At 43.9% G+C, this 26,389-nt stretch overlaps 1 protein-coding gene across 4 annotated transcripts in view; it reads right to left on the reverse strand.

Moving 5' to 3' along the window:
- Positions 1-26,389, reverse strand: part of xylb (xylulokinase homolog (H. influenzae)) — a 62,715-nt gene that overhangs the window by 28,867 nt on the left and 7,459 nt on the right. For all 4 annotated transcript variants that reach the window (XM_046355768.1, XM_046355767.1, XM_046355770.1 and 1 more), the window contains 5 exons: positions 23,533-23,573; positions 19,230-19,345; positions 15,272-15,387; positions 14,574-14,647; positions 13,956-14,052 (listed from right to left, as the gene is read on the reverse strand). In XM_046355768.1, the coding sequence (XP_046211724.1) occupies positions 13,956-14,052; positions 14,574-14,647; positions 15,272-15,387; positions 19,230-19,345; positions 23,533-23,573 (444 nt within the window). The remainder of the gene's footprint in view (positions 1-13,955; positions 14,053-14,573; positions 14,648-15,271; positions 15,388-19,229; positions 19,346-23,532; positions 23,574-26,389) is intronic.

A 26,389-nucleotide genomic window follows, 5' to 3' on the forward strand; every position in this document is an offset into this window, starting at 1 on the left:
GTGAAAGTCTACAGACCTCCAGAAATGGAGTAAGAGATCCTTACTGGAGCATACTCCTCTGTCCAACAACATAAAGACTTACTGGAGCATACTCCTCTGTCCAACAACATAAAGACTAACTGGAGCATACTCCTCTGTCCAACCACATAAAGACTTACTGGAGCATACTCCTCTGTCCAACAACATAAAGACTAACTGGAGCATACTCCTCTGTCCAACCACATAAAGACTTACTGGAGCATACTCCTCTGTCCAACCACATAAAGACTTACTGGAGCATACTCCTCTGTCCAACCACATAAAGACTTACTGGAGCATACACCTCTGTCCAACAACATATAAAGACTTTCTGTAGCATACTCCTCTGTCCAACAACATATAAAGACTTACTGGAGCATACTCCTCTGTCCAACAACATAAAGACTTACTGGAGCATACTCCTCTGTCCAACAACATAAAGACTTACTGGAGCATACTCCTCTGTCCAACAACATAAAGACTAACTGGAGCATACTCCTCTGTCCAACAACATATAAAGACTTTCTGTAGCATACTCCTCTGTCCAACAACATAATGACTTACTGGAGCATACTCCTCTGTCCAACAACAAAGACTTACTGGAGCATACTCCTCTGTCCAACAACATAAAGACTTACTGGAGCATACTCCTCTGTCCAACCACATAAAGACTTACTGGAGCATACTCCTCTGTCCAACAACATAAAGACTTACTGGAGCATACTCCTCTGTCCAACAACATAAAGACTTACTGGAGCATACTCCTCTGTCCAACAACATAAAGACTTACTGGAGCATACTCCTCTGTTCAACAACATAAAGACTTACTGGAGCATACTCCTCTGTCCAACAACATATAAAGACTTACTGGAGCATACTCCTCTGTCCAATAACATATAAATACTTACTGGAGCATACTCCTCTGTCCAATAACATAAAGACTTACTGGAGCATACTCCTCTGTTCAACAACATAAAGACTTACTTGAGCATACTCCTCTGTCCAACACCATATAAAGACGTACTGGAGCATACTCCTCTGTCCAACAACATATAAAGACTAACTGGAGCATACTCCTCTGTCCAACAACATATAAAGACTTACTGGAGCATACTCCTCTGTCCAACACCATATAAAGACTTACTGGAGCATACTCCTCTGTCCAACACCATATAAAGACGTACTGGAGCATACTCCCCTGTCTAACAACACATAAAGGCTTCATAGAGCATTCATAAAATCTTCATAAGCACTATTGATTATACTACACAAAGGGTGTTATGAAATATCTGTTCCTTGGTCAAATGTGGCACAAGTGTTTGCAACCCTTTGTATAGCATGACATTGACTTATGCATCATTTCTGAAACATCTATAGAGACCTTAGAAAGGCTTCATTAGCTCGTATGTTCCGTTTATGGTGGGACCATTTATACAGTAGCCTGTACTGCATGACATCTTTCCCACCGTGGGTGTCGAAACTCATGCAAATACGCAATACATGACCACAATATATATATATATTTATATCCATAAGGCTCCACATGAAACGTGTTAACAGCGTGAAATTGAAATTTGTTCAGCAATCTTTGTTTCAGGTGGTTTTACTGGAGCATTATTATAATATATACTGTGGTGAGACGGAATTGGCTCTCCCGTGTACACTATTAAAAACAGTCACGCCGGCCGATGTTAGCCTTGGGGTGTCAATCTGAATGAAATGGATCCCCAGTATGCCTTCCCCAATTGATTTGTTGCTTTGTTTTGCCTCCCTCAATGACGAGATGTACTGAAGGTCGGATGTGTAGAAAATAAAGCAACTCAAAGTATTGAGAGAGGGGGAGAAGGGAAATAGGCTAAGCGCCAAAAAGCGTCTAAAATGACAGTAGCAGCAGGGGTTTTGATGTAGTGATGTTCCCCCACTACATAAGAGAGAAAGCCTGGTTAAACCATACGGAATCCTGGGCAAAATCTGTTTTGATCTCAGGCTATAACGAAGATACATTTGCGTTTTTCTTCATGCACATTTCTTATCTATGACAAGGGGTTGCTAGAAGCACCGTAACACTATGAGGAAAAGTGTAGTCTAAAATGTATAATGACATTTTCTACAATCATTCCTCACCAATGTCTTGGAACACCTGGGGCATCATTGGGTAGAACATGTTGAATAGTGTATCTCTCAGTCAGGTAAAGTACAGCATAAACCAGCAAACACCCATGTCCTGTCAGTGAGGTATTGGCACATCCATTTCCTTAGCATGTTACACTCTGCATCACTGCACCGGTCTTCTCACAGATCAATACACTGTTGCATAAACAGACACACACAGTCTCTCTCTCAGTCTCTCTCTCTCTCACACACACACACACACACACACACACACACACACACACACACACACACACACACACACACACACACACACACACACACACACACGACCTTGACATAGAGTGGGCGTTACGAAGTCTGGCATTTGCAGGGTACTGTGTTCCCCCACCTATATGCCTGCTGCTCTGCTGCCTGTGCGGTGACTGTATGTAAAATAACACCCGCTCTACTCTACATATACAAACGTATGTGGACACCCCTTCAAATGAGTGGATTCGGCTAATTCAGCCAAACCCATTACTGGAAGGTGTATAAACTCAAGCGCCCAGCCATGCAATCTCCATAGACATATATTGGCAGTAGAATGGCCTTATTGACGAGCTCAGTGACTTTCAACGTGGCACCGTCATAGGATGCCACCTTTCCAACAAGTCAGCTCGTCAAATTTCTGCCTTGCTAGAGCTGCCCCGGTCAACTGTAAGTGCTGTTATTGTGAAGTGGAAATGTCCAGGAGCAACATCGGCTCAGCCGTGAAGTGGTAGGCCACACAAGCTCACAGAACGGGACCACCGGGTGCTGAAGCGCATAAAAAGCGCATCTGTCCTAGGTTCCAACAGCACAAACTTCAGCACAAACTTCAGCACAAAACTGTTCGTCGGGAGCTTCATGAAATGGTTTTGATGGCAAAGCAGTCGCACGCATGCCTACGATCACCATGCACAATGCCAAGCGTTGGCTAGCATGGTGTAAAGCTCACCACCATTGGACTCTGGCGCAGTGTAAACGCGTGATGAATTACGCCTCACTATCTGGCAGTCCGACGGACAAATCTGGGTTTGGCGGATGCCAGGAACACATTACCTGCCCGAATGCATAGTGCCAACAGTCAAGTTTGATGGAGGAGGAATAATGGTCTGGGGCTGTTTTCCATGGATCGGGCTAGGCTCCTTAGCTCCAGTGAAGTGAAATCTTAACGCTACATATATAACGCTGCATACAGCGCTGCATACAATGGCATTCTAGAGGATTCTGTGCTCCCAACGTTGTGGCAACGGTTTGAGGAAAGCCCTTTCCTGTTCCAGCATGACAATGCCCCTGTCCATAAATCGAGGTCTAGAAATGGTTTGTCGAGATCGGTGTGGAAGATCTTGACTGGCCTGCACAGAGCTCTGACCTCAACCCCATCGAACACCTTTGGGATGAATTGGAACGCCCGACTGTGAGCCACAGCATGGTAGCAGCACAAAACATGGTACAAACATTATTGGGCACAGACATCAGCACAAAGGGCAAGAAGGTAAAGATAACAATACATCACGCAAAGCAGCCACAACTGTCAGTAAGAGTGTCCATGATTGAGTCATTGAATGAAGAGATGGAGATAAAACTATCCCGTTTGAGTGTTTGTTGCAGCTCGTTCCAGTCGTTAGCTGCAGCAAACTGAAAAGAGGAGTGACCCAGGGAGGTGTGTGCTTTCGGGACGTTTAACAGAATGTGACTGGCAGAACGGGTGTTGTATGTGGAGGATGAGGGCTGCAGTAGATATCTTAGATAGGGGGGAGTGAGGCCTAAGAGTGAGGCCTAAGCATCAACCAGTGGGTCTTGCAACGGGTATACAGAGATGACCAGTTTACAGAGGGGTATAGAGTGCACTGATGTGTCCTATAAGGAGCATTGGTGGCAAATCTGATGGCTGAATGGTAAAGAACATCTAGCTGCTCGAGAGCACCCTTACCTGCCGATCTATAAATTATGTCCCCGTAATCTTGCAAGGGTAGGATGGTCATCTGAAACAGGGTTAGTTTGGCAGCTGGGGTGAAAGAGGAGCGATTATGACAGAGGAAACCAAGTCTAGATTTAACTTTAGCCTGCAGCTTTGATATGTGCTGAGAGAAGGACAGTGTACCGTCTAGCCATACTCCGAAGTACTTGTATGAGGTGACTACCTCAAGCTCTAAACCCTCAGATGTAGTAATCACACCTGTGGGGAGACGGGTAGTCTTATCCACATTACCTTTGTTTTGGAGGTGTTCAGAACAAGGTTAAGGGTAGAGAAAGCTTGCTGGACACTAAGAAAGCTTTGTTGTAGAGCATTTAACACAAAATCCGGGGAGGAGCCAGCTAAGTATAAGACTGTATCATCTGCATATAAATGGATGAGAGAGCTTCCTACTGCCTGAGCTATGCTGTTGATGTAAATTGAGAAGAGCGTGGGGCCTAGGATTGAGCATTGGGGTACTCCCTTGGTGACAGCCAGTGGCTGAGACAGCAGATTCTCAGACTTTATACACTGCACTTTTTGAGAGGGGTAGTAAAACAGGCAAAAGACCCCTCAGAGACACCAATACTCCACAAGAATGGAATGGTCTACCGTATCAAAAGCTTTGGCCAAGTCAATAAAAATAACAGCACAACATTGCTTAGAATCAAGGTCAATGGTGACAACATTGAGGACCTTTAAGGTTGCAGTGACACATCCATAACCTTAGTGGAAACCAGATTGCATACCAGAGAGAATACTATAGACATCAAGATAGACAGTCAGATGATTATTGACAAGTTTTCCAACACTTTTGATAAACAGGGCAAAATAGAGATAATCATTAGGATCAGCTTGATCTCCACCTTTAAATAAAGGACGAACCGTGGCTGCCTTCCGAGCAATGGGAACCTCCCCAGAAAGGAGAGACAGGCTTGGTGATGATGATGGGGGCTGCAACCTTAAATAACAAAGGGTCTAAACCATCTGACCCAGATGTTTTTTGGGGGTCAAGTTTAAGGAGCCCTTTATCACCTCGGACTGCCTGCAGGGAGAAACTTTGTAGCGGGGCAGGGGAAAAAAGAGGTCAGTCACATTAGAAGGGGTGGGAGATGAGTAAATGTTGGACAGGCAAGGAGGCATGGCTGAGTAAAATAGGAATCCTGACTTAATGAAGTGGCGATTAAAGAGCTCAGCCATGTGCTTCTTGTCAGTAACAACCACATCATTAACTTTAAGGGACATGGGCAGCTGTGAGGAGGAGGGTCTATTCTCTAGGCCTTTAACCGTTTTCCAGAACTTCTGCTCCTTTAAAGTAACTCACGTTTGGCCTTCCGGATAGCCTGAGTGCACTTATTTCTCATTTGCCTGAGCAAGAGCCAGTCAGCCTGGGTATGCGTGAGCCTTTCGCCAAATGCAATTCTTGGGGTGTCCACATACCTTTGGTCATGTAGTGTATATCTATCTATCAATCTATCTATATATATGTATACAGTGGGGAGAACAAGTATTTGATACACTGCCGATTTTACAGGTTTTTCTACTTACAAAGCATGTAGAGGTCTGTCATTTTTATCACAGGTACACTTCAACTGTGAGAGACGGAATCTAAAACAAAAAAATACAATGTGAATTTCTGGATTTAAGTAACTCATTTGCATTTTGTTGCTTGACAGATGTATTTGATACATCAGAAAAGCAGAACTTAATATTTGGTACATAAACCTTTGTTTGCAATTACAGAGATCATACATTTCCTGTAGTTCTTGACCAGGTTTGCACACACTGCAGCAGGGATTTTGGCCCACTCCTCCATACAGACCTTCTCCAGATCCTTCAGGTTTCAGGGCTGCCGCAGGGAAATATGGACTTTCAGCTCCCTCCAAAGGTTTTCTATTGGGTTCAGGTCTGGAGACTGGCTAGGCCACTCCAGGACCTTGAGATGCTTCTTACGGAGCCACTCCTTAGTTGCCCTGGCTGTGTGTTTCGGGTCGTTGTCATGCTGGAAGACCCAGCCACGACCCATCTTCAATGCTCTTACTGAGGGAAGGAGGTTGTTGGCCAAGATCTCGCGATACATGGCCCCATCCATCCTCCCCTCAATACGGTGCAGTCGTCCTGTCCCCTTTGCAGAAAAGCATCCCCAAAGAATGATGTTTCCACCTCCATGCTTCACGGTTGGGATGGTGTTCTTGGGGTTGTACTCATCCTTCTTCTTCCTCCAAACACGGCGAGTGGAGTTTGGACTAAAAAGCTCTATTTTTGTCTCATCAGACCACATGACCTTCTCCCATTCCTCCTCTGGATCATCCAGATGGTCATTGGCAAACTTCAGACGGGCCTGGACATGAGCTGGCTTGAGCAGGGGGACCTTGCGTGCGCTGCAGGATTTTAATCCATGACGGCGTAGTGTGTTACTAATGGTTTTCTTTGAGACTGTGGTCCCAGCTCTCTTCAGGTCATTGACCAGGTCCTGCCGTGTAGTTCTGGGCTGATCCCTCACCTTCCTCATGATCATTGATGCCCCACTAGGTGAGATCTTGCATGGAGCCCCTTGAACTTATTCCATTTTCTAACAATTGCGCCAACAGTTGTTTCCTTCTCACCAAGCTGCTTGCCTATTGTCCTGTAGCCCATCTCAGCCTTGTGCAGGTCTACAATTTAACCCTGATGTCCTTACACAGCTCTCTGGTCTTGGCCATTGTGGAGAGGTTGGAGTCTGTTTGATTGTGTGTGTGGACAGGTGTCTTTTATACAGGTAACAAGTTCAAACAGGTGCACTTAATACAGGTAATGAGTGGAGAACAGGAGGGCTTCTTAAAGAAAAACTAACAGGTCTGTGAGAGCCGGAATTCTTACTGGTTGGTAGGTGATCGAATACTTATGTCATGCAATAAAATGCTAATGAATTACTTAAAAACCATACAATGTGATTTTCTGGATTTTTGTATTAGATTCTGTCTCTCACAGTTGACGTGGACCTATGATAAAAATTACAGACATCTACATGCTTTGTAAGTAGGAAAACCTGCAAAATCTGCAGTGTATCAAATACTTGTTCTCTCCACTGTATATATGTGACATAAAGGCACATACATCCTCAATTGCATAAGTATGCGTGCGTGTGTGCCCACGCACTGACGCACACCGACCCACACACACACACACACACACACACAAGCATGCACTCAAAGACTATAGACCCAACCCAGAGTAAAACGTTCTGTGGGAAAAAAAGGGCATATATAATTTCCAAATAGAGTTGCTAGATGGAACAATCACTTGAGTTACATGAGAATTGTACATCTGTCAGTAAGTACAGTGCAGAGCTGTAACACTACAACAGTAGCCTACATGGCGTTACAGATGATGACAGAATCCGTGTTTGTCTTGAAAGAAAGGCTCCGGTGTATAAAAAAATAATAGCCACTATTCTTCATAAAATGAAGCTATGCTGTCAAAGCACTACACTACACATTGTAACTTATATAGCTATTCCTGATGGGAGGACATCATCTTAAAGGAATGTGCCACAACAAAACATGAAGACCGTAACTGAATACCTTAAACACATCGTTCCTTCCTCCTTTCCTTGAAGTTATCACTGACTTACTGTAACACAAATAGATAGGCGTAAACAACAGTGCTCGGCTATGAAAAACAAACTGACATTTACTCCTGATGTACTGACCTGCTGCACCCTCTACAACCACTGTGATTATTATTTAACCCTGCTGGTCATCTATGAATGTCTGAACATCTTGAAGAACGATCTGGCCTTAATGGCCATGTACTCTTATAATTTCCACCCGGCACAGCCAGAAGAAGGCTGGCCACCCCTCAGAGCCTGGTTCCTCTCTAGGTTTCTTCCTAGGTGCCGGCCTTTCTATGGAGTTTTTCCTATCCATTGTGCTTCTACATCTGCATTGCTTGCTGTTTGGGGTTTAAGGCTGGTTCTGTCTAAGCACTTTGTGACATCTGCTGATGTAAAAAGGGCTTTATAAATACATTTCATTGATTGATTGATTGAGTTTTATCACACAGCTTTCACCAATCCAGCAATGCTAGATCAGGGATTTCTTCAAGGAAGGAAGGATGCATGTTGATAGTATCCATCCACTCTATCGATGTTTCCTCGGTGGCTTGTCCTCTTTAAAGTAGCCAATGCCTTCCTCCCCCTGGCTGGAACGTATCAAAGGCAAGAAGCAGGGGGAGAAGAAAAGAGGGGGATACATGGTAGGAACAGGATGGCTGGATTGAAGGAGGAAGTAAATAATTCAAGGAGAACACCATGTCTGGCTGGATAATCAATGTTCCTTAGTGGTCAGGGAGATTCATTTATAAAGGCCCTCAAAGAGACTGTATGAAGAAGATATGCCCTAGGCATAATTGATTAGATTTGATTGACATCATCATCACCATTCATATCTAATATTATCATTACCACAATTATTATCATTACCACTGTCATCAAAAGCAGCAGCACTACCACCACCATTATCATCACTGCCACCATTATCATCATTGCCACCATTATCATCACTGCCACCACCACCATTATCATCATCACTGCCGCCACCACCACCATTATCATCACTACCATTATCATCACTACCCCCGTCATCATCTTCACAATCATTTGCTTTACTTGAGGTCAGAGGTGCCATTTAAGTCAGTCCTCTCCTCTTCTTTTTCTGTGATTAATCCATATCCTTTAGAGAGAACTGGTCAGTGCTGAGCAGGACATAAATCTACAAGCTTACAAGATTACTAGTGGTCGGAGTGAAATAGTCACTAGATTTAAAGAAGGATTCAAGAAGGGAGAGGGAGAGAGAGGAGGGGAAGGGACATGAGGAGGAGAGAGAAGAGAGGGAGAGACATGAGAGGAGGAGAGAGAGAAGTAAGGAAAGGACATGAGAGGAGGAGAGAGAGAGAGAGAGAAGAGAGGAAGGGACATGAGAGGAGGAGAGAGAGAAGAGAGGAAGAGACATATGAGAGGAGGAGAGAGAGAAGTAAGGAAAGGACATGAGAGGAGGAGAGAGAGAAGTAAGGAAAGGACATGAGAGGAGGAGAGAGAGAGAAAGAGAGGAAGGGACATGAGAGGAGAGAGAGAAGAGAGAAAGAGACATGAGAGGAGGAGAGAGAGAAGTAAGGAAAGGACATGAGAGGAGGAGAGAGAGAAGAAGAAAGGACATGAGAGGAGGAGAGAGAGAAGTAAGGAAAGGACATGAGAGGAGGAGAGAGAGAAGAGAGGAAGAGACATGAGAGGAGAGAGACATGAGAGGAGGAGAGAGAGAAGAAAGGACATAAGGAGGAAGGAGAGAAGAGAGGAAGAGACATGAGAGGAGGAGAGAGAGAGAAGTAAGGGAAAGAGGACATGAGAGGAAAGGACATGAGAGGAGGAGAGAGTAAGGAAAGGACATGAGAGGAGGAGAGAGAGAAGTAAGGAAAGGACATGAGAGGAGGAGAGAGAGAAGAGAGGAAGAGACATGAGAGGAGGAGAGAGAAGTAAGGAAAGGACATGAGAGGAGGAGAGAGAAGAGAGGAGAGACAGAGAGGAGGAGAGAGAAGAAGGGACATGAGAGGAGGAGAGAGAGAGAGAAGAGAGGAAGGGACATGAGAGGAGGAGAGAGAGAGAGAAGAGAGGAAGGGACATGAGAGGAGGAGAGAGAGAGAGAGAAGGAAGGGACATGAGAGGAGGAGAGAGAGAAGAAGGAAGAGACATGAGAGGAGGGAGAGAGAGAAGAAAGAGAATATAATAATAATATATGCCATTTAGAGAGACGACATTTATCCATGAGAGGAGACAGTCATGAGTGCATACATTCTAGAGAGAAGAGTGGAAAGGACATGAGAGGAATCGAGAGACCCACTGAGAGGAGGCATTAGAAGAGAGGAAGGGACATGAGAGAGAAGAGAAGGGACCAAGAGGAGGAGAGCATGAGAAGGACAGAAGGAGAGAGTGAATGAGAAGGGACAGAGGGAGGAGAGAGAGAGAGAAGAGAGGAAGGGACAAGAGGAGGAGAGAGAGGAGAGAGGAAGGGACATGAGAGAGAAGAGAAGGGACATGAGAGGGAGGGGAGAGAGAAATAAAGAAAGAGAGTGAATGAGAGTACAGAGGGAAAGAGAGACAAAGAGAGAAGAGGGAGGACCAGAGAGAGCGAGAGCGAAAGAGAGAGAAAGAGAGAGAGCAGAACACAGTGCTCTTCAATAAACTGTAACCAGGGCGTCCCAGTCAACAGCAAATCACTTCTCCAGGATGTAAAGCAACATGCTCGTTCATAATATTCCATTTGAGGTGGATATAACATAACCTCTCTCTCTGTCACACCTGCTCCCGCTCCTCCTCCCTGGCGCTCGAGGGTACCAGGCTACCCGTCACCATACACTCCTGTTACCAACAATACACGCAGCTGCGCTCATTGGACTCACCTGGAATCCTTCACTTTGTTGATTACCCCCCTGTATATCTGTCTGTTCCTTGGTTGTGTTTTCTGTGTCCGCATTGTTCCATATTGTGATTGTTATTTGTCTGTGTTACCCATGTGCTGACGCTGTTCCTGTCTCGTTCCATGTCTGTTCCATATTAAAATGTTTGACTCCCCGTATCTGCTTCGCCTCTCCAGCATCATCCCTTGACACTCTGTGTGTAGCTAAATCTATAGAATTAAATCAGTTTAATTCTAGGACAACAGAACATAATATGTAGTTGAGTTGCATTTCCCACACTCAAATACTGTTAAAAAAGACCTATAGTGTCAATAAGAGGGTTTCCTTTTAATAAAGAGTGATCGGTCAGTATGTGAATACATTATTCATTACTATTGATGGCCAGTGAGGGTCTTATTTGAAGTTCAATTCTATGGCAGAATGTTGACCTTCGGTGGCGAGTGAGTGAGATTTCAGCTTAGCCAGGCTACACATAGGCACACGCTCGCACGTACACACATACAGGACCAGCCCCAAACGTCTTAAGAGAAATCAGCAGCAATCGATGCACAAACCTGCCTGTCTACAGTATCTATCTAACCTGGTAGGCTCGGACTCCTGAAACTCTCTGGGAAAAGTCTACATTTGAGCATTTCATTTTGCAATGGCTTTGAATTGAAAGGATGCATTGAGAAATAGCAATGTGGCCCAGAGTGATTCCAATGATGACAGATGGACCAAACTGCTTGCTTTGTATGAAGGCAACAGACAAACAGATCCCTCATGGACTCATTTAAAATATCCGCCTTGGCAGTAGTCAATGTGCTTTAATTGAACTAGCATCATCTGCCAAGATCCATACAGTAGCAGTTAGTAGAAATATCCTAACGGATCACAATATTACTCTGTTCTTTTTCTCCTTCAGCAAATTTGACTGCAATAATGGACTTCTTTTACGGGGGGCTAAAAAAAAACAATCTGCCGCTCGATACGAGGTCCTCAAGGCAAAATCACCGCCTTTGATTAATCACTAATATTCTGGACCGATATAGAGCCAAAATTGAGTCTGCCAAATAGCTGTGATAAGTGAGTGCGAGTGGGTAGCCTATTCAGTCCTCATGCTTCAATATCATTGAGGCATTCTGTTCCCTTCCGGGGGTTTTTGAGTGAAACTGCATCCAGCCACTATGCTAAAATACTACTGATACTGACCACTGTGGAGAGAGAGGGACAGAGATAAGTGTGTGTGTGTGTGTGTGTGTGTGTGTGTGTGTGTGTGTGTGTGTGTGTGTGTGTGTGTGTGTGTGTGTGTGTGTGTGTGTGTGTGTGTGTGTGTGTGTGTGTGTGTGTGTGTGTGTGTGTGTGTGTGTGTGTGTGTGTGTGTGTGTGTGAGAAAGAGAGCGAGAGAGAGAGAGAGATGAAGAGAAGATAGATGAAGGAAATGCCAGGGGGAAGAGAATAGTCAAAAAATAAAGAGCGAGTAGAAGATAAGAAAAGAGAGAGAGAAAGTCAATGTACAATAATGAGTTAGGAGGGAAGCAAAAAATGACTACGAGAAAAAGAGGAGAAAGAGAGAGAGGAGAAAGAGGAGAAAGAGAGAGAGAAAGAGAGAGAGGAGAGAGGAGAAAGAGAGAGAGGAGAAAGAGGAGAGAGAGAAAGAGGAGAAAGAGGAGAAAGAGGAGAAAGAGAGAGAGAAAGAGAGAAAGAGAGAGAGAGAAAGAGAGAGGAGAAAGAGGAGAAAGAGGAGAGAGAGAGGAGAAAGGAGAAAGAGAGAGAGAAAGGAGAAAGAGAGAGAGAAGAGAGAAAGAGGAGAAAGAGAGAGAGGAGAAAGAGAGAAAGAGAGAGAGAGAGGAGAAAGAGAGAAAGAGAGAGGAGAAAGGAGAAAGAGAGAGAAAGGGAGAAAGAGAGAAAAGAGGAGAAAGAGAAAGGAGAAAGAGAGAGAGAGAAAGAGAGAAAGAGAGAAAGAGGAGAAAGGAGAAAGAGGAGAAAGAGGAGAAAGAGAAGAGGAGAAAGAGGAGAAAGAGAGAGAAAGGAGAAGAAAGGAGAAAGAGAGAGAGAGAAAGAGGAGAAAGAGAGAGGAGAAAGGAGAAAGAGAGAGGAGAAAGGAGAAAGAGAGAGAGGAGAAAGAGGAGAAAGAGAGAGAGGAGAAAGAGGAGAAAGAGAGAGGAGAAAGGAGAAAGAGAGAGGAGAAAGAGGAGAAAGAGAGAGAGAGAGAAAGAGGAGAAAGAAAGAGGAGAAAGAGAGAGAAAGGAGAAAGAGGAGAAAGAGAGAGAGAGAAGAGAGAAAGAGGAGAAAGAGGAGAAAGAGGAGAAAGAGGAGAAAGAGAGAGGAGAAAGGAGAAAGAGAGAGGAGAAAGGAGAAAGAGAGAGAGGAGAAAGAGGAGAAAGAGGAGAAAGAGAGAGGAGAAAGAGAGAGAGGAGAAAGGAGAAAGAGAGAGAGGAGAAAGAGGAGAAAGAGGAGAAAGAGAGAGGAGAAAGGAGAAAGAGAGAGGAGAAAGGAGAAAGAGAGAGAGGAGAGAGAGGAGAAAGAGGAGAAAGAGAGAGAGGAGAAAGAGGAGAAAGAGAGAGGAGAAAGGAGAAAGAGAGAGGAGAAAGGAGAAAGAGAGAGAGGAGAAAGAGGAGAAAGAGAGAGGAGAAAGGAGAAAGAGAGAGAGGAGAAAGAGGAGAAAGAGGAGAAAGAGGAGAAAGAGAAAGAGAGAAAGAGGAGAAAGAGGAGAAAGAGAGAGGAGAAAGGAGAACGAGAGAGAGGAGAAAGAGGAGAAAGAGGAGAAAGAGAGAGAGGAGAAAGAGGAGAAAGAGAGGAGAAAGAGGAGAAAGAGAGAGGAGAAAGGAGAAAGAGAGAGAGGAGAAAGGAGAAAGAGAGAGAGGAGAAAGAGGAGAAAGAGAGAGGAGAAAGGAGAAAGAGAGAGGAGAAAGAGGAGAAAGAGGAGAAAGAGGAGAAAGAGGAGAAAGAGAGAGGAGAAAGGAGAAAGAGAGAGGAGAAAGGAGAAAGAGAGAGAGGAGAAAGAGGAGAAAGAGGAGAAAGAGAGGAGAAAGAGGAGAAAGAGAGAGAGGAGAAAGAGGAGAAAGAGAGAGAGGAGAAAGAGAGGAGAAAGAGGAGAAAGAGAGAGAGAAAGAGGAGAAAGAGAGAGAGGAGAAAGAGGAGAAAGAGAGAGAGGAGAAAGAGGAGAAAGAGAGAGAGGAGAAAGAGGAGAAAGAGAGAGAGGAGAAAGAGGAGAAAGAGAGAGAGGAGAAAGAGGAGAAAGAGAGAGAGGAGAAAGAGGAGAAAGAGGAGAAAGAGGAGAAAGAGAGGAGAAAGAGGAGAAAGAGAGAGAGGAGAAAGAGGAGAAAGAGAGAGAGGAGAAAGAGGAGAAAGAGGAGAAAGAGAGGAGAAAGAGGAGAAAGAGAGAGAGGAGAAAGGAACTGCATCCACTCACTGATCTTATAACCCAGCTTTTCGGCGTGGACCCTCTTTGCCAGGAACTGTCCCTCAACCAGGGCTCGGATTTCCCCCTGGGCGGAGAAGCCGGCTACCTGAGCGGGACGACAGGGAAGGGGAACACAAAGAGAGGCTTTTGGAAAGCAGGCAAAGGAGCAGGGGAGTAGATGGGAGATTCCTGCCCTTACAGAACTCTCTTTGACTGGAGGAATGGAGAGCCTCATTCCCACCGGGCTAAGTCCCCACCCCTTCTGACCTCTCTCCTCACATCACCCTGTATGACGTCTCCTAATCCTCCGGCTTCACCGCCCCATTGAAGGAGTTCACAAGGAAAAGCGGATGACAGCGATACTGTAGCCTTGCGTGACTTATCTTTGTCTGTCTTGGACAAGGGCTCCGGTTGCTGTTTTGAAACCATTCATTGGTCAATAAAACATTGATCGATAAAAAAACTACAAGCATGAATCTCTTACTTATGAATTACTTATGTGCTTGTACATCTTTTCATTTAGATGGAAACAGAGAACTACCGTTTCCAGTTTTTCATTTGAATTGCAAATAGAATCCCATCCATAATTTGACTTCCTTCAATACACAGCAGAGTCTTTGCACTGACCTTCGTATTTTCTTTGTCAAATCTGTGAACTCCGACTGCAGACGGTGTGATTTCCATGGCATCAAAGTAAATCCCTGGAAGAGAACGTTAGATTCCAGCCCATTCAGAATCAGTCAGCACCACATCAAAGTACATCCCTGGAAGAGAACGTTAGATTCCAGCCCATTCAGAATCAGTCAGCACCACATCAAAGTAAATCCCTGGAAGAGAACGTTAGATGCCAGCCCATTCAGAATCAGTCAGCACCACATCAAAGTAAATCCCTGGAAGAGAACGGTAGATGCCAGCCCATTCAGAATCAGTCAGCACCACATCAAAGTAAATCCCTGGAAGAGAACGTTAGATGCCAGCCCATTCAGAATCAGTCAGCACCACATCAAAGTAAATCCCTGGAAGAGAACGTTAGATGCCAGCCCATTCAGAATCAGTCAGCACCACATCAAAGTAAATCCCTGGAAGAGAACGTTAGATGCCAGCCCATTCAGAATCAGTCAGCACCACATCAAAGTAAATCCCTGGAAGAGAACGTTAGATGCCAGCCCATTCAGAATCAGTCAGCACCACATCAAAAAGATCAAGCCGTTATCTGAAAACCCTGCCATTATCTGAATAAATCTGGGGCCTACAGTCTCTAAATCAATCCAACTTGATGACTAAAACAAATCTACTGATAGATACAGCATGTTTGACTTCATCACCTATGTTCCCGTTGTTCCCTGTTGGTGTAGTCCTCAGGACCGAGGAGAAGACTTCCCATGACCCTCCAGCACACTTGTTTCTGATCCTCTCTCTGGTCAGGGAGCCATTCTTATAGCTGGCAGGAGGCATATAAATATATAAATATATATATACACACACACACACACAAACACAAACACAGAGATTTACCTGGGCTGACATACCATCATTTAGTATAATTGAATTCAAAGCAAGCCATCTACAGTAGAAGCCTGAGCATCCTTCCCGATTTTAATCTCCTTTGTGTATCAGCTATTATGAGTAAAACCACTTATTTTATAATACTCTATTTTACCGTAGATTAAAACATTATGGAACAGGAGTCATACAGACAGAAGATAATGATTAGTAAAAGATGTCAATGTCACTTGGTGTGTGTGTTTGTGCACTTGTGCAAGGTTACCAGTGGCACAATGACAAATGGCAAATTTGTTTTGGACTGTATGTGACAGAGTTATAGTTCAACAAAGTCTCAAGGAATTCAATTAAATGTCAATGCCACATAACGATCGTTAGCATTAGGTACCAAGGTTATTGCAGTTGTGTTTTTATATTCGTTTTTATATCCACTCGTACAACTCCCGTACGGGCTCGGGAGAGACGAAGGTTGAAAGTCATGCGTCCTCCGATACACAACCCAACCAGCCGTACTGCTTCTTAACACAGCACGCATCCAACCCAGAAGCCAGCCGCACCAATGTGTCGGAGGGTACACCGTGCACCTGGCAACCTTGGTTAGCGCGCACTGCGCCCGGCCCGCCACAGGAGTCACTGGTGCGCGATGAGACAAGGACATCCCTACCGACCAAGCCCTCCCTAACCCGGACGACGCTAGGCCAATTGTGCGTCGCCCCACGGACCTCCCGGTCGCGGCCGGTTACGACAGAGCCTGGGCGCGAACCCAGGGACTCTGATGGCACAGCTGGCACTGCAGTACAGCGCCCTTAACCACTGCACCACCCGGGAGGCCTAGTTTCAGTTTTAATTTAATGTTAGGGACATAAAGGGCCTCCTGAGTGGCGCAGCGGTCTAAGGCCCTGCATCGCAGTGTTACAGCGTCACTCCAGCCTGGTTAGGGGAGGGTTTGGCCCAGTGTCGTCCAGGTTAGGGGAGGGTTTGGCCCAGTGTTGTCCGGGTTAGAGGAGGGTTTGACCCAGTGTCGTCCAGGTTAGGGGAGGGTTTGGCCTAGTGTCGTCCAGGTTAGGGGAGGGTTTGGCCCAGTGTCGTCCAGGTTAGGGAAGTACATGTATGCCACTTAGAACATGCTTTTATCACCAGGTCAGTTGTAGTACAGTGGAAATAATCTTTGTCATGAATCATGTACGGTGCATTCAGAAAGTATTCAGACCCTTTGACTTTGCCCCACATTTTGTTTCGTTACAGCCTTATTCTAAAATTGATTCAATTATTATTTTTCCTCATCAATCTACACACAATACCCCATATACAAGGTGAAAAATGTATTTAAAATAATAAACAAAAATACCTTATTTACATAAGTATTCAGACCCTTTGCTGTGAGACTCAAAAATGTTTCCATTGATCATCCTTGAGATGTTTCTACAACTTGATTAGAGTCTACCTGTGGTAAATTCAATTGATTGGACATGATTTGTAAAGGCACACACCTGTCTATATAAGGTCCCACAGTTGGCAGTGCATGTCAGAGCAAAAATCAAGCCAAGAGGTCAAAGGAATTGTCGGTAGAGCCCCCGGAACAGGTTTGTGTCGAGGCACAGATCTGGGGAAGGGTACCAGCACTGAAGGTCCCCAAGAACAGTTGAACAGCCTCCATCCAGGCCAAACTGAGCAATCAGGGGAGAAGGGCTTTGGTCAGGGAGGTGAGCAAGAATCTGATGGTCACTCTGACAGAGCTCCAGAGTTCCTCTGTGGAGATTGGAGAACCTCCCAGAAGGGCAACCATCTCTGTAGCACTCCACCAATCAGGTCTTTATGGTAGAGTGTCCAGATGGAAGCCACTCCTCGGTAAAAGGGTTGGCAGCCCACTTAGAGTTTGCCAAAAGGCACCTAAAGACTCTCAGACCATGAGAAACAAGATTATCTGGTCTGATGAAACCAAAATTGAACTCTTTGGCCTGAATGCCAAGCGTCACGTCTGGAGGAACCCTAGCACCATCCCTACGGTGAAGCATGGTGGTGGCGGCAGCATCATGCTGTTGGGGTGTCTTTCAGTGGCAGGGACTGGGAGACTAGTCAAGATCGAGGGAAAGATGAACGGAACAAAGTACAGAGAGATCCTTAATGAAAACCTGCTCCAGAGCACTCAGGACCTCAGACTGGGGTGAAGGTTCACCTTCCAACAGGACAATGACCTTAAGCACACAGCAAAGACAATGCAGGAGTGGCTACAGAATGTCCTTGAGTGGCCCAGCCAGAGCCCGGACTTGAACACGATCGAACATCTCTGGAGAGACCTGAAAATAGCTGTGCAGTGACGCTCCTCATCCAAATCAAATCAAATTTATTTATATAGCCCTTCGTACATCAGCTGATATCTCAAAGTGCTGTACAGAAACCCAGCCTAAAACCCCAAACAGCAAGCAATGCAGGTGTGGAAGCACAGTGGCTAGGAAAAACTCCCTAGAAAGGCCAAAACCTAGGAAGAAACCTAGAGAGGAACCAGGCTATGTGGGGTGGCCAGTCCTCTTCTGGCTGTGCCGGGTGGAGATTATAACAGAACATGCCCAAGATGTTCAAATGTTCATAAATGACCAGCATGGTCGAATAATAACAAGGCAGAACAGTTGAAACTGGAGCAGCAGCACAGTCAGGTGGACCGGGGACAGCAAGGAGTCATCATGTCAGGTAGTCCTGGGGCACGGTCCTAGGGCTCAGGTCCTCCGAGAGAGAGAAAGAAAGAGAGAATTAGAGAGAGCATATGTGGGGTGGCCCGTCCTCTTCTGGCTGTGCCGGGTGAAGATTATAACAGAACATGGCCAAGATGTTCAAATGTTCATAAATGACCAGCATGGTCGAATAATAGTAAGGCAGAACAGTTGAAACTGGAGCAGCAGCATGGCCAGGTGGACTGGGGACAGCAAGGAGTCATCATGTCAGGTAGTCCTGGGGCATGGTCCTAGGGCTCAGGTCCTCCGAGAGAGAGAAAGAAAGAAGGAGAGAATTAGAGAACGCACACTTAGATTCACACAGGACACCGAATAGGACAGGAGAAGTACTCCAGATATAACAAACTGACCCTAGCCCCCCGACACAAACTACTGCAGCATAAATACTGGAGGCTTAGACAGGACCTGACAGAGCTTGAGAGGATTTGCAGAGAAGAATGGGAGAAACTCCCCAAATACAGGTGTGCAGAGCTTGTAGCGTCATACCCAAGGAGACTTGAGGCTGTAATTGCTGCCAAACGTGCTTCAACAAAGTACAGAGTAAAGGGTCTGAATACTTATGTGAATGTGATTTTTTCCGTTTTTTTTTTTTAAATGTGCAAACATGTCTAAAAACCTGTTTTTGCTTCGTCATGATGGGGTATTGTGTGTAGATTGATGAGGGAAAAAATGATTTAATACATTTTAGAATAAGACTAACGGAACAAGATGTGAATAAAGTCAAGGGGTCTGAATACTTTCCGAATGCACTGTACCTGAATGCCTCCGAGAAAGAGCTAAGTTGTTAATTAAATTATACTTCACTAAGAGAACTGAGTCTATAGGCTTAGTCTAAACCCTACTCTATAGTCCTACTGCAACATCCATGGTCTGTTTCTGCAAAGCCATACTGTTTCTGCTTATGTAAGTTTTCAGAGCATATTGGCTCTAGATCTATTGTGACGGGATGCGGCGCTTCTTCGCCATTTGTTAAATGTATACTATTCTAACGTGAACTGCGGGGGAACTACTTTGTTTCTGAAGTCGTGGGGGTAGTGTGGGAGGTGTTTACCATATCAAAGCCATATAGGAGGGGCGGTCCACTGGGTTGCAGAAGATGTGTCCTTCCACTGTGGGCCTCGGCTCTTTGATCCACAGGAAGACTGTGTCGCTAGTGCCAAGACTCACCTGGGAGTGAGGAAGATAGGAAGACGGAAGGAGGAACAACTTATATAACCACTTATATAAAATATACCTGAGTGTACAAAACATTAGGAACACCTGCTCTTAAAATGACAGACTGACCAGGTGAAAGCTATGATCCTTTTGATGTGACTTGTTAAATCCACTTCAATCAGTGTAGGTAAAGAGGAGGAGACAGGTTAAAAATGATTTTTAACAGACACTACATCAAAGGGAAAATTCTAAATGTTGACAGCCTCCCTGTACAATATTCATTTTGTGATTTGCTACATCGCCCTCCCAACTCAACACACCTCATCTCACAGTTTGTCACCCTTTTCTCCAAATACATAAAGACCTGGGGTAAAGAGTAAAATATTGAGATCTCAGATGATCTATGGGGAGAAGCCCTGTCTACAATTCACTCCTGCTCCGTCAATGCCAGATATCAATTGATACAATACATAGTCAGACATAGACTTCACTACTCCAAAACCAAAGGCCCCAGGTCTCCCCACTGTGTGACACTGTGACAAATGTAAAGCCTCAGAGGGTTCATTAACTCATATTTTTTGTCTCTGCCCCCTACTTAATCATTTTTGGAGGAACATTTTTGATTGGTATTCAAAGGTATATGAGAGGGCCATTGACCCTGATGCAGAACTCGCTCTCTTTGGCTGCTCAGAGTCTGTTCTAAGATGGTCGTATGAGGAACAACAGGCTCTGGTGTTTGGAATGGTGGCTGCAAAACGAATATCCTCACAGAATGGAAGTCACTCACCTCCCCTTGCTTCCATAGATGGTTAGCAGAAATGATTAACACCATTAACTTGTAAAATATGAGTTTTTTCAGGACTAACTCCTCCAGCAGATTTCTCAAGGTTTGGAGTCTGTTTCTGGACCGTCTGGACAGAGACTGACTGTGAACACTGACTAGGAACGCTTACTGTTGTTGTAACTGTCACTGTTGCTGTATTCTTGTCCCATGTCTTGCTTAAGCAATACATCCTTTCATGTCTGGCAGCTGTGTTTTTTGGTAATTTTTTTGCGTGCTTTTTTGTTGTTGTACTAAATTGCAAGAGAAAATCCTTTGATTTTAAAGCCTTGAGACAATTGGGACATGCATTGTTTATGTGGGCCATTCAGAAAGTGAATGTGTCAAGAACTGCAATTCTGCTGGGTTTTTCACACTCAACAGTTTCTCATGTGTATCAAGAATTGTCCACCACCCAAAGGACATCCAGCCAAGTTGGGTAAACAAAATACGAAATTCCCTTACGCTGTTTATGGCCGCGGGAAGATGGGGCATTTCTCCCTGCTCTCTTCGTCTGCTCATAAAGGAGTATTAATGCTGCAATATATCACTTTTTCTGGCACACAACCCAAAGTTATAGATCTGTCATTCTCATTGAAAGCAAGTCTAAGAAGCCTAATCACTAAGACGTCTAATCTGTTCTATGTGCACTATTTCTATGATTCTCGTGCTTAAGTTGTTTTTGCATCTTTTACTTTTGAACACAAGTTTCAAACAGATGAAAATACAATATTTTGGGAAATAATTTTTCACAGCGGTTTAGATGGTACAATGATTCTGTACACTATAGTTGCTTGTTTTGTCACATAAACTGAAATTAACTATAAATCAATTTGCAACCAGCAAATGGCAGAGCGATTTCTGCATAATGCATATTTAAATGGCAAGTGCAATAATTCGGTAAAAAATAAATAACAATATTATTCTTTTTTTTCCCATTGTGATTTATCAGGGGGTGCAGCTGCAACCTCAGCACCCCTCCTTCCTGCGGCTATGATGTTGATTACTTTTTTCAAATCCAATCATTTTCCCACATGGATTCAACGTCATCACATTACATTTTTTGGTTTAAATTACGTGGAAACAACATTGATTCAACCAGTTTTTGCCCAGTGGGTTGCTTCTTAGCAAAGACCAATTTCTCAAGCAAGAATTTTGCTAGGACTGTCTGGGAGTGATCTGAGTGGGGAGAGAAAATTTGAAAACTAGCTGTTATTGGCAGAGGATTGGAACTTTGGTTGAACTTTTCTTATTATCTATTAACTAATTTACCAAACAGGCCAGACTCCATCGCACAATTTCACAGTATTATTCCAACCTCTTAGTGTGGAAATATATATAAAACACAGGAAATCACGTTTTTGACTGCAATGAGCCTTTAAGTGAAGACATGCAAAACAAAATCTGATTAGAGTAAGTGAATTATATTTGGTTGTAGGTTTCTGAAGTGATTTGGAAGCTGGTAGTCAAAGCGCATCTTGAAAAATGTGTGATTCCCTCATTTAGGTGAAGTTCAAAGCGAGAGCTGTCATGCGTTTAATGCGTTGATTCTACCAAGTGTTCCGTTTGATGATGAAAACAGCTTGAAATTGCTCCTCGTCGGACAACGGCGGACCTCTGGCATGAATGATTTAACCTTTTAGGGATAGGGCTGTCTACTGCCCCCGCTGGAATAATTGCGTGCCCATGGTAAACATAATTATTTTTTGTCAAAAGTTGCTAATATATGCAAATAAAACATATTATTGAATAGAAAACACTCTAAAGCTTTTAAACCCGTTTAAATTGTGTCTCTGTGTAAAGCAGAACTCTCAAAATATGCATTCTCCCAAACTATCTCTTCTCATCTGAAAACTTGGGCCACCTTTGACGTCATCACAAACACCCTCCCCAAACAGTTACAGCTCCAGGAATAGTCTCCACGTGTTCAGCGTGATCTCAACTTTCAATAGGGCTTGTCATTGTGAGAATCGCCCGATCGCGAGAGTTTGAGCACACGGTATGCTCCCAGTCAATCCAAAACAGCTGTCACTTTTCTGTGCACAGTGGTCAAGTCCTCTCTTTCTTCCAAGATCGATTGAACGGTGCCTGTGTTTCTGTTTGTTCTCAAAATTGCTGTACACCTTTATAACATGTTAAAGCTTGATTATGAAGTTAGTTTGACAAGTTAACTAGACATATAATATATAATTTCAACGTTTTGGTGCGCAACCACTTCAATTTTGCGTAAATTTCGACCGAAATGTGGGTATTTTGAGAACTGAAAGACGTAGACTTGAAAACTAAACGCTGGTTTGGTAAGTATAATCCCTTCCTGGTCGCTTGATGGAAGAACAACAAAGGTAAGGGAATATTTAATGTATTAATTTTGGGTTTCTGTCGACTCCAAGATAGAGGAGTCATTATGCTACTGTGGGAGCGCCGACTCCATATTATAGTCTAGTGAACGCAAAATGTAACGTTAAAATTAAATGTAACAATGCAATTGCATTTAGAAGAAGTGTATCTTGCTATACATATGTAAAACATGCATATTTAGTCAAAGTTTATGATGTGTATTCCTTGTTAGCTGACGTTATCTGCCGGGGCTATCGTCATTTGGGTAGCATTTTTTGAACGATGCATCATTGTAAACAGAGATTTATGGATATATATAGCATATTATTGAGAAAAAAATGAATGTACTGTGTAACATGTTATATTACTGTCATCTGATGAAGATTTCAAAAGGTTAGTGAAATGATTTTTCTTTTAATCCTGCGTTTGTTGATTGCATATTTTTTCCTACTTGGCTATGCTAATGAGCTATGTCTGCGGTGGTGGTTTGACATAAATATGTGCTATGTTTTCGCCGTAAAACATTTTAGAAATCTGACTTGCTGGCTAGATAAACAACTTGTTTATCTTTCATTTGAGCTATTTTACTTGTTAATGTGTGGAGGTTAAATATTTTTAGGAATATTTCTTGCGTTCCCTGCGCCACATTCCAGCTGGGGGGGGGGGCGCGTTCCCAAATGGGAACTGGTGTCTAAATGCCATGGAACCTCCATGTGGTCCTTAACATCACTTCCTTGCACCATATTACTCTACTGCTACAGCTAAAGAGGCTGTATGGAAGTTTAGTTGCAAGTTGTTCACCTCAATAATATTAATCAATTTCTTATCTCCTAAAACCACAACATCCTCGCTCATGGGTCTGGGGAGGTGTGCCCTTGTGTCCAATGAGGTCTTTTCTGAGTAGACTCAGAAGCAAAAGTTCTGTACCTCTAAGCACTGAACTGCAACTTGATAACATTTGAGCCCTATACCCTTTAATTGGCTATGATATGATGTACTGTGCTTGTGCAGAAAGAAAGAGAGAAAGAAAGAAAGGTCTTACAGCTATGTCTCCTTCCTGTAACCTCATCCCAGCCAGGGACCCTGAAATAAGAAATGAAAACAGCATTCATACTTGAAACACACTAATTGAAGATTGAAAGCCAGTAAGAAAGTCTAGTTCCCTTTAGCCCACGTTCCATTCATCTCTCTTGCCTTGGCCCTGTACAACAGACACAACATAGACTCTCTCAGATCTACTTGAGTCACTGAACATATCATATCGTATTGAGACGTTTAACTTCAATTCCATCCACAGACTGTGACCTAAGGTTACCTATGGTACACTCTTAGAAAATAAGGTGCAATCTTAAACAAAAAAGGGTTCATTGGCTGTCCCCATGGGAAAACCCTTAAGAACCCCTTTTGGTTCCATGTAAAAACCCTTTTGGTTGCAGGTAGGGTTCTACATGGAACCCAAAAGAGTTCTACCTTGAACCAAAAAGGGTTATCCTATGGGGTGTATACTGTGTATTGTCATTGTTCTGTATGGACAATAAGGTATACAGGTATGGCCCATAACGAGGTATACAGGTATGGCCCATAACGAGGTATACAGGTATGGCCCATAACGAGGTATACAGGTATGGCCCATAACGAGGTATACAGGTATGGCCCATAACGAGGTATACAGGTATGGCCCATAACGAGGTATACAGGTATGGCCCAGAACGAGGTATACAGGTATGGCCCAGAATGAGGTATACAGGTATGGCCCATAATAAAGTATACAGGTATGGCCCATAATAAAGTATACAGGTATGGCCCATAATAAAGTATACAGGTATGGCCCATAACGAAGTATACAGGTATGGCCCAGAACGAGGTATACAGGTATGGCCCAGAACGAGGTATACAGGTATGGCCCATAATAAAGTATACAGGTATGGCCCATAATAAAGTATACAGGTATGGCCCATAACAAAGTATACAGGTATGGCCCATAACGAGGTATACAGGTATGGCCCATAATAAAGTATACAGGTATGGCCCATAATAAAGTATACAGGTATGGCCCATAATAAAGTATACAGGTATGGCCCATAACGAGGTATACAGGTATGGCCCATAACAAGGTATACTGGTATGGCCCATAACGAGGTATACAGGTATGGCCCATAATAAAGTATACAGGTATGGCCCATAATAAAGTATACAGGTATGGCCCATAATAAAGTATACAGGTATGGCCCATAATAAAGTATACAGGTATGGCCCATAACGAGGTATACAGGTATGGCCCATAACGAGGTATACAGGTATGGCCCATAACGAGGTATACAGGTATGGCCCATAACGAGGTATACAGGTATGGCCCATAACGAGGTATACAGGTATGGCCCATAACGAGGTATACAGGTATGGCCCATAACGAGGTATACTGGTATGGCCCATAACAAGTCCCAACTTTCTGCTGTTGAGTTGGGAGTTGCTGGGCAGATCTTTTACATGTTTTAATTTTGGGGGCTTCAGAGGGCCGACCTGGTGGAAAGATTTATTAATTCCAGTCTATTGGATTTCTTGGTGACCTTGCATAGAGCGTTAAATCAATCTTTCCCGTGCTGTGACGCATACACACGCAGGACCCTGAAAGGACGACAGTCCCAAGAAAAATGGCCCTCGGACTGGATTCTCATTTCAATTCTTCACCGGCGTTCAAGTCTGAAGCTTAGGAATAATTTTGAGAATTTCATATCTGTCATTGACCTTAAAAAATGGTTTGCTGCGATGATTTATTGGAATGTAGTAGTATAAATATATTGATAAGTCGACATCTTTATGTATTAGTGTGTAGAATAAATACAATCCATATACCTCCCTGAGCCACTAAATCATTCTCAAATCTGGATGAAAATATTAGGGATTGTTTAGGCAAGACACAGCGGTCATGGGCATCTAGTTAACCTCAATACTTCTGTCCCTTCATATCTCAGAAAATGATTTCAAGTGAGTCTTTGCATACATGATAACTATTAATGATACTCTTATCTACATATCAATCAACAAACAATTTGAATTCAATTACTGAATGCACCATGGCTCTTCAAATCTTAGCATAAGCACTGCACTGATCGACTAGCCTCATCAATTATTACAATGATCAACTAGTATAAATTTGAAGACAGCCATCTCACTGTCTAGTCTATGCATTCATAACCAACTCCTTGTGTATCCTGCCTCCCCTTCATCTACTGTATCACACCATGGATAATATTTCATTATATCCAGGCAATTTCAAAATGGTATCAATTAGTCCATTGGCTATTGTTTGGCTGCTCAAACCGAGCTGTGCTGAAAGAGCTAAATCTCAACTGACTGTACCAGACTCCCTCACACAACCACGGTCTGGGCGTCGCCTGCCTTTTAATTGGTCGTAAAGCCCCTTTTATGCAGATGACACTGCTGAGCGGACTAGCGGAGAGGAGAGCGGTCAAGGCTTGTTTCAGTGTTTACGTTCAGCTGGCCGCCGCGGCATTTCATTGGAAAAGCACAGAGTCACCACCTCTAGTCTACAAACACGGGCAGCACACGGCACAAGTCCCATGGCGATAGTCTTAAAGGCATAGTTTGGGACTTTTGGCGATGAGCTGTACCCAAAAATAAAATAAACCAGTTAGTTTTGCGAGCCAATGCTATCTAACTTCCTTCATACTGGGCGCAGAGACATAACAAATTGTATGCACGAGTTCATCTGACTCTGAGGAAGTATATAAAGAGCTTCATTGCCAAAATCCCAAACTATCCCTTTAAACCAGTGCTGCTTGCTTGGCGAGGGGCCAGCTCTTCTCTCCGTTCATCAGGTTTATATCAAGCTGCCTGGGAGGAGGGCGAACATGTGACCACCGCCGCCATGCACTCTC

The sequence above is a fragment of the Oncorhynchus gorbuscha genome, linkage group LG07 (assembly GCF_021184085.1).
Source record: "Oncorhynchus gorbuscha isolate QuinsamMale2020 ecotype Even-year linkage group LG07, OgorEven_v1.0, whole genome shotgun sequence".
Taxonomy (NCBI): Eukaryota; Metazoa; Chordata; class Actinopteri; order Salmoniformes; family Salmonidae; genus Oncorhynchus; species Oncorhynchus gorbuscha.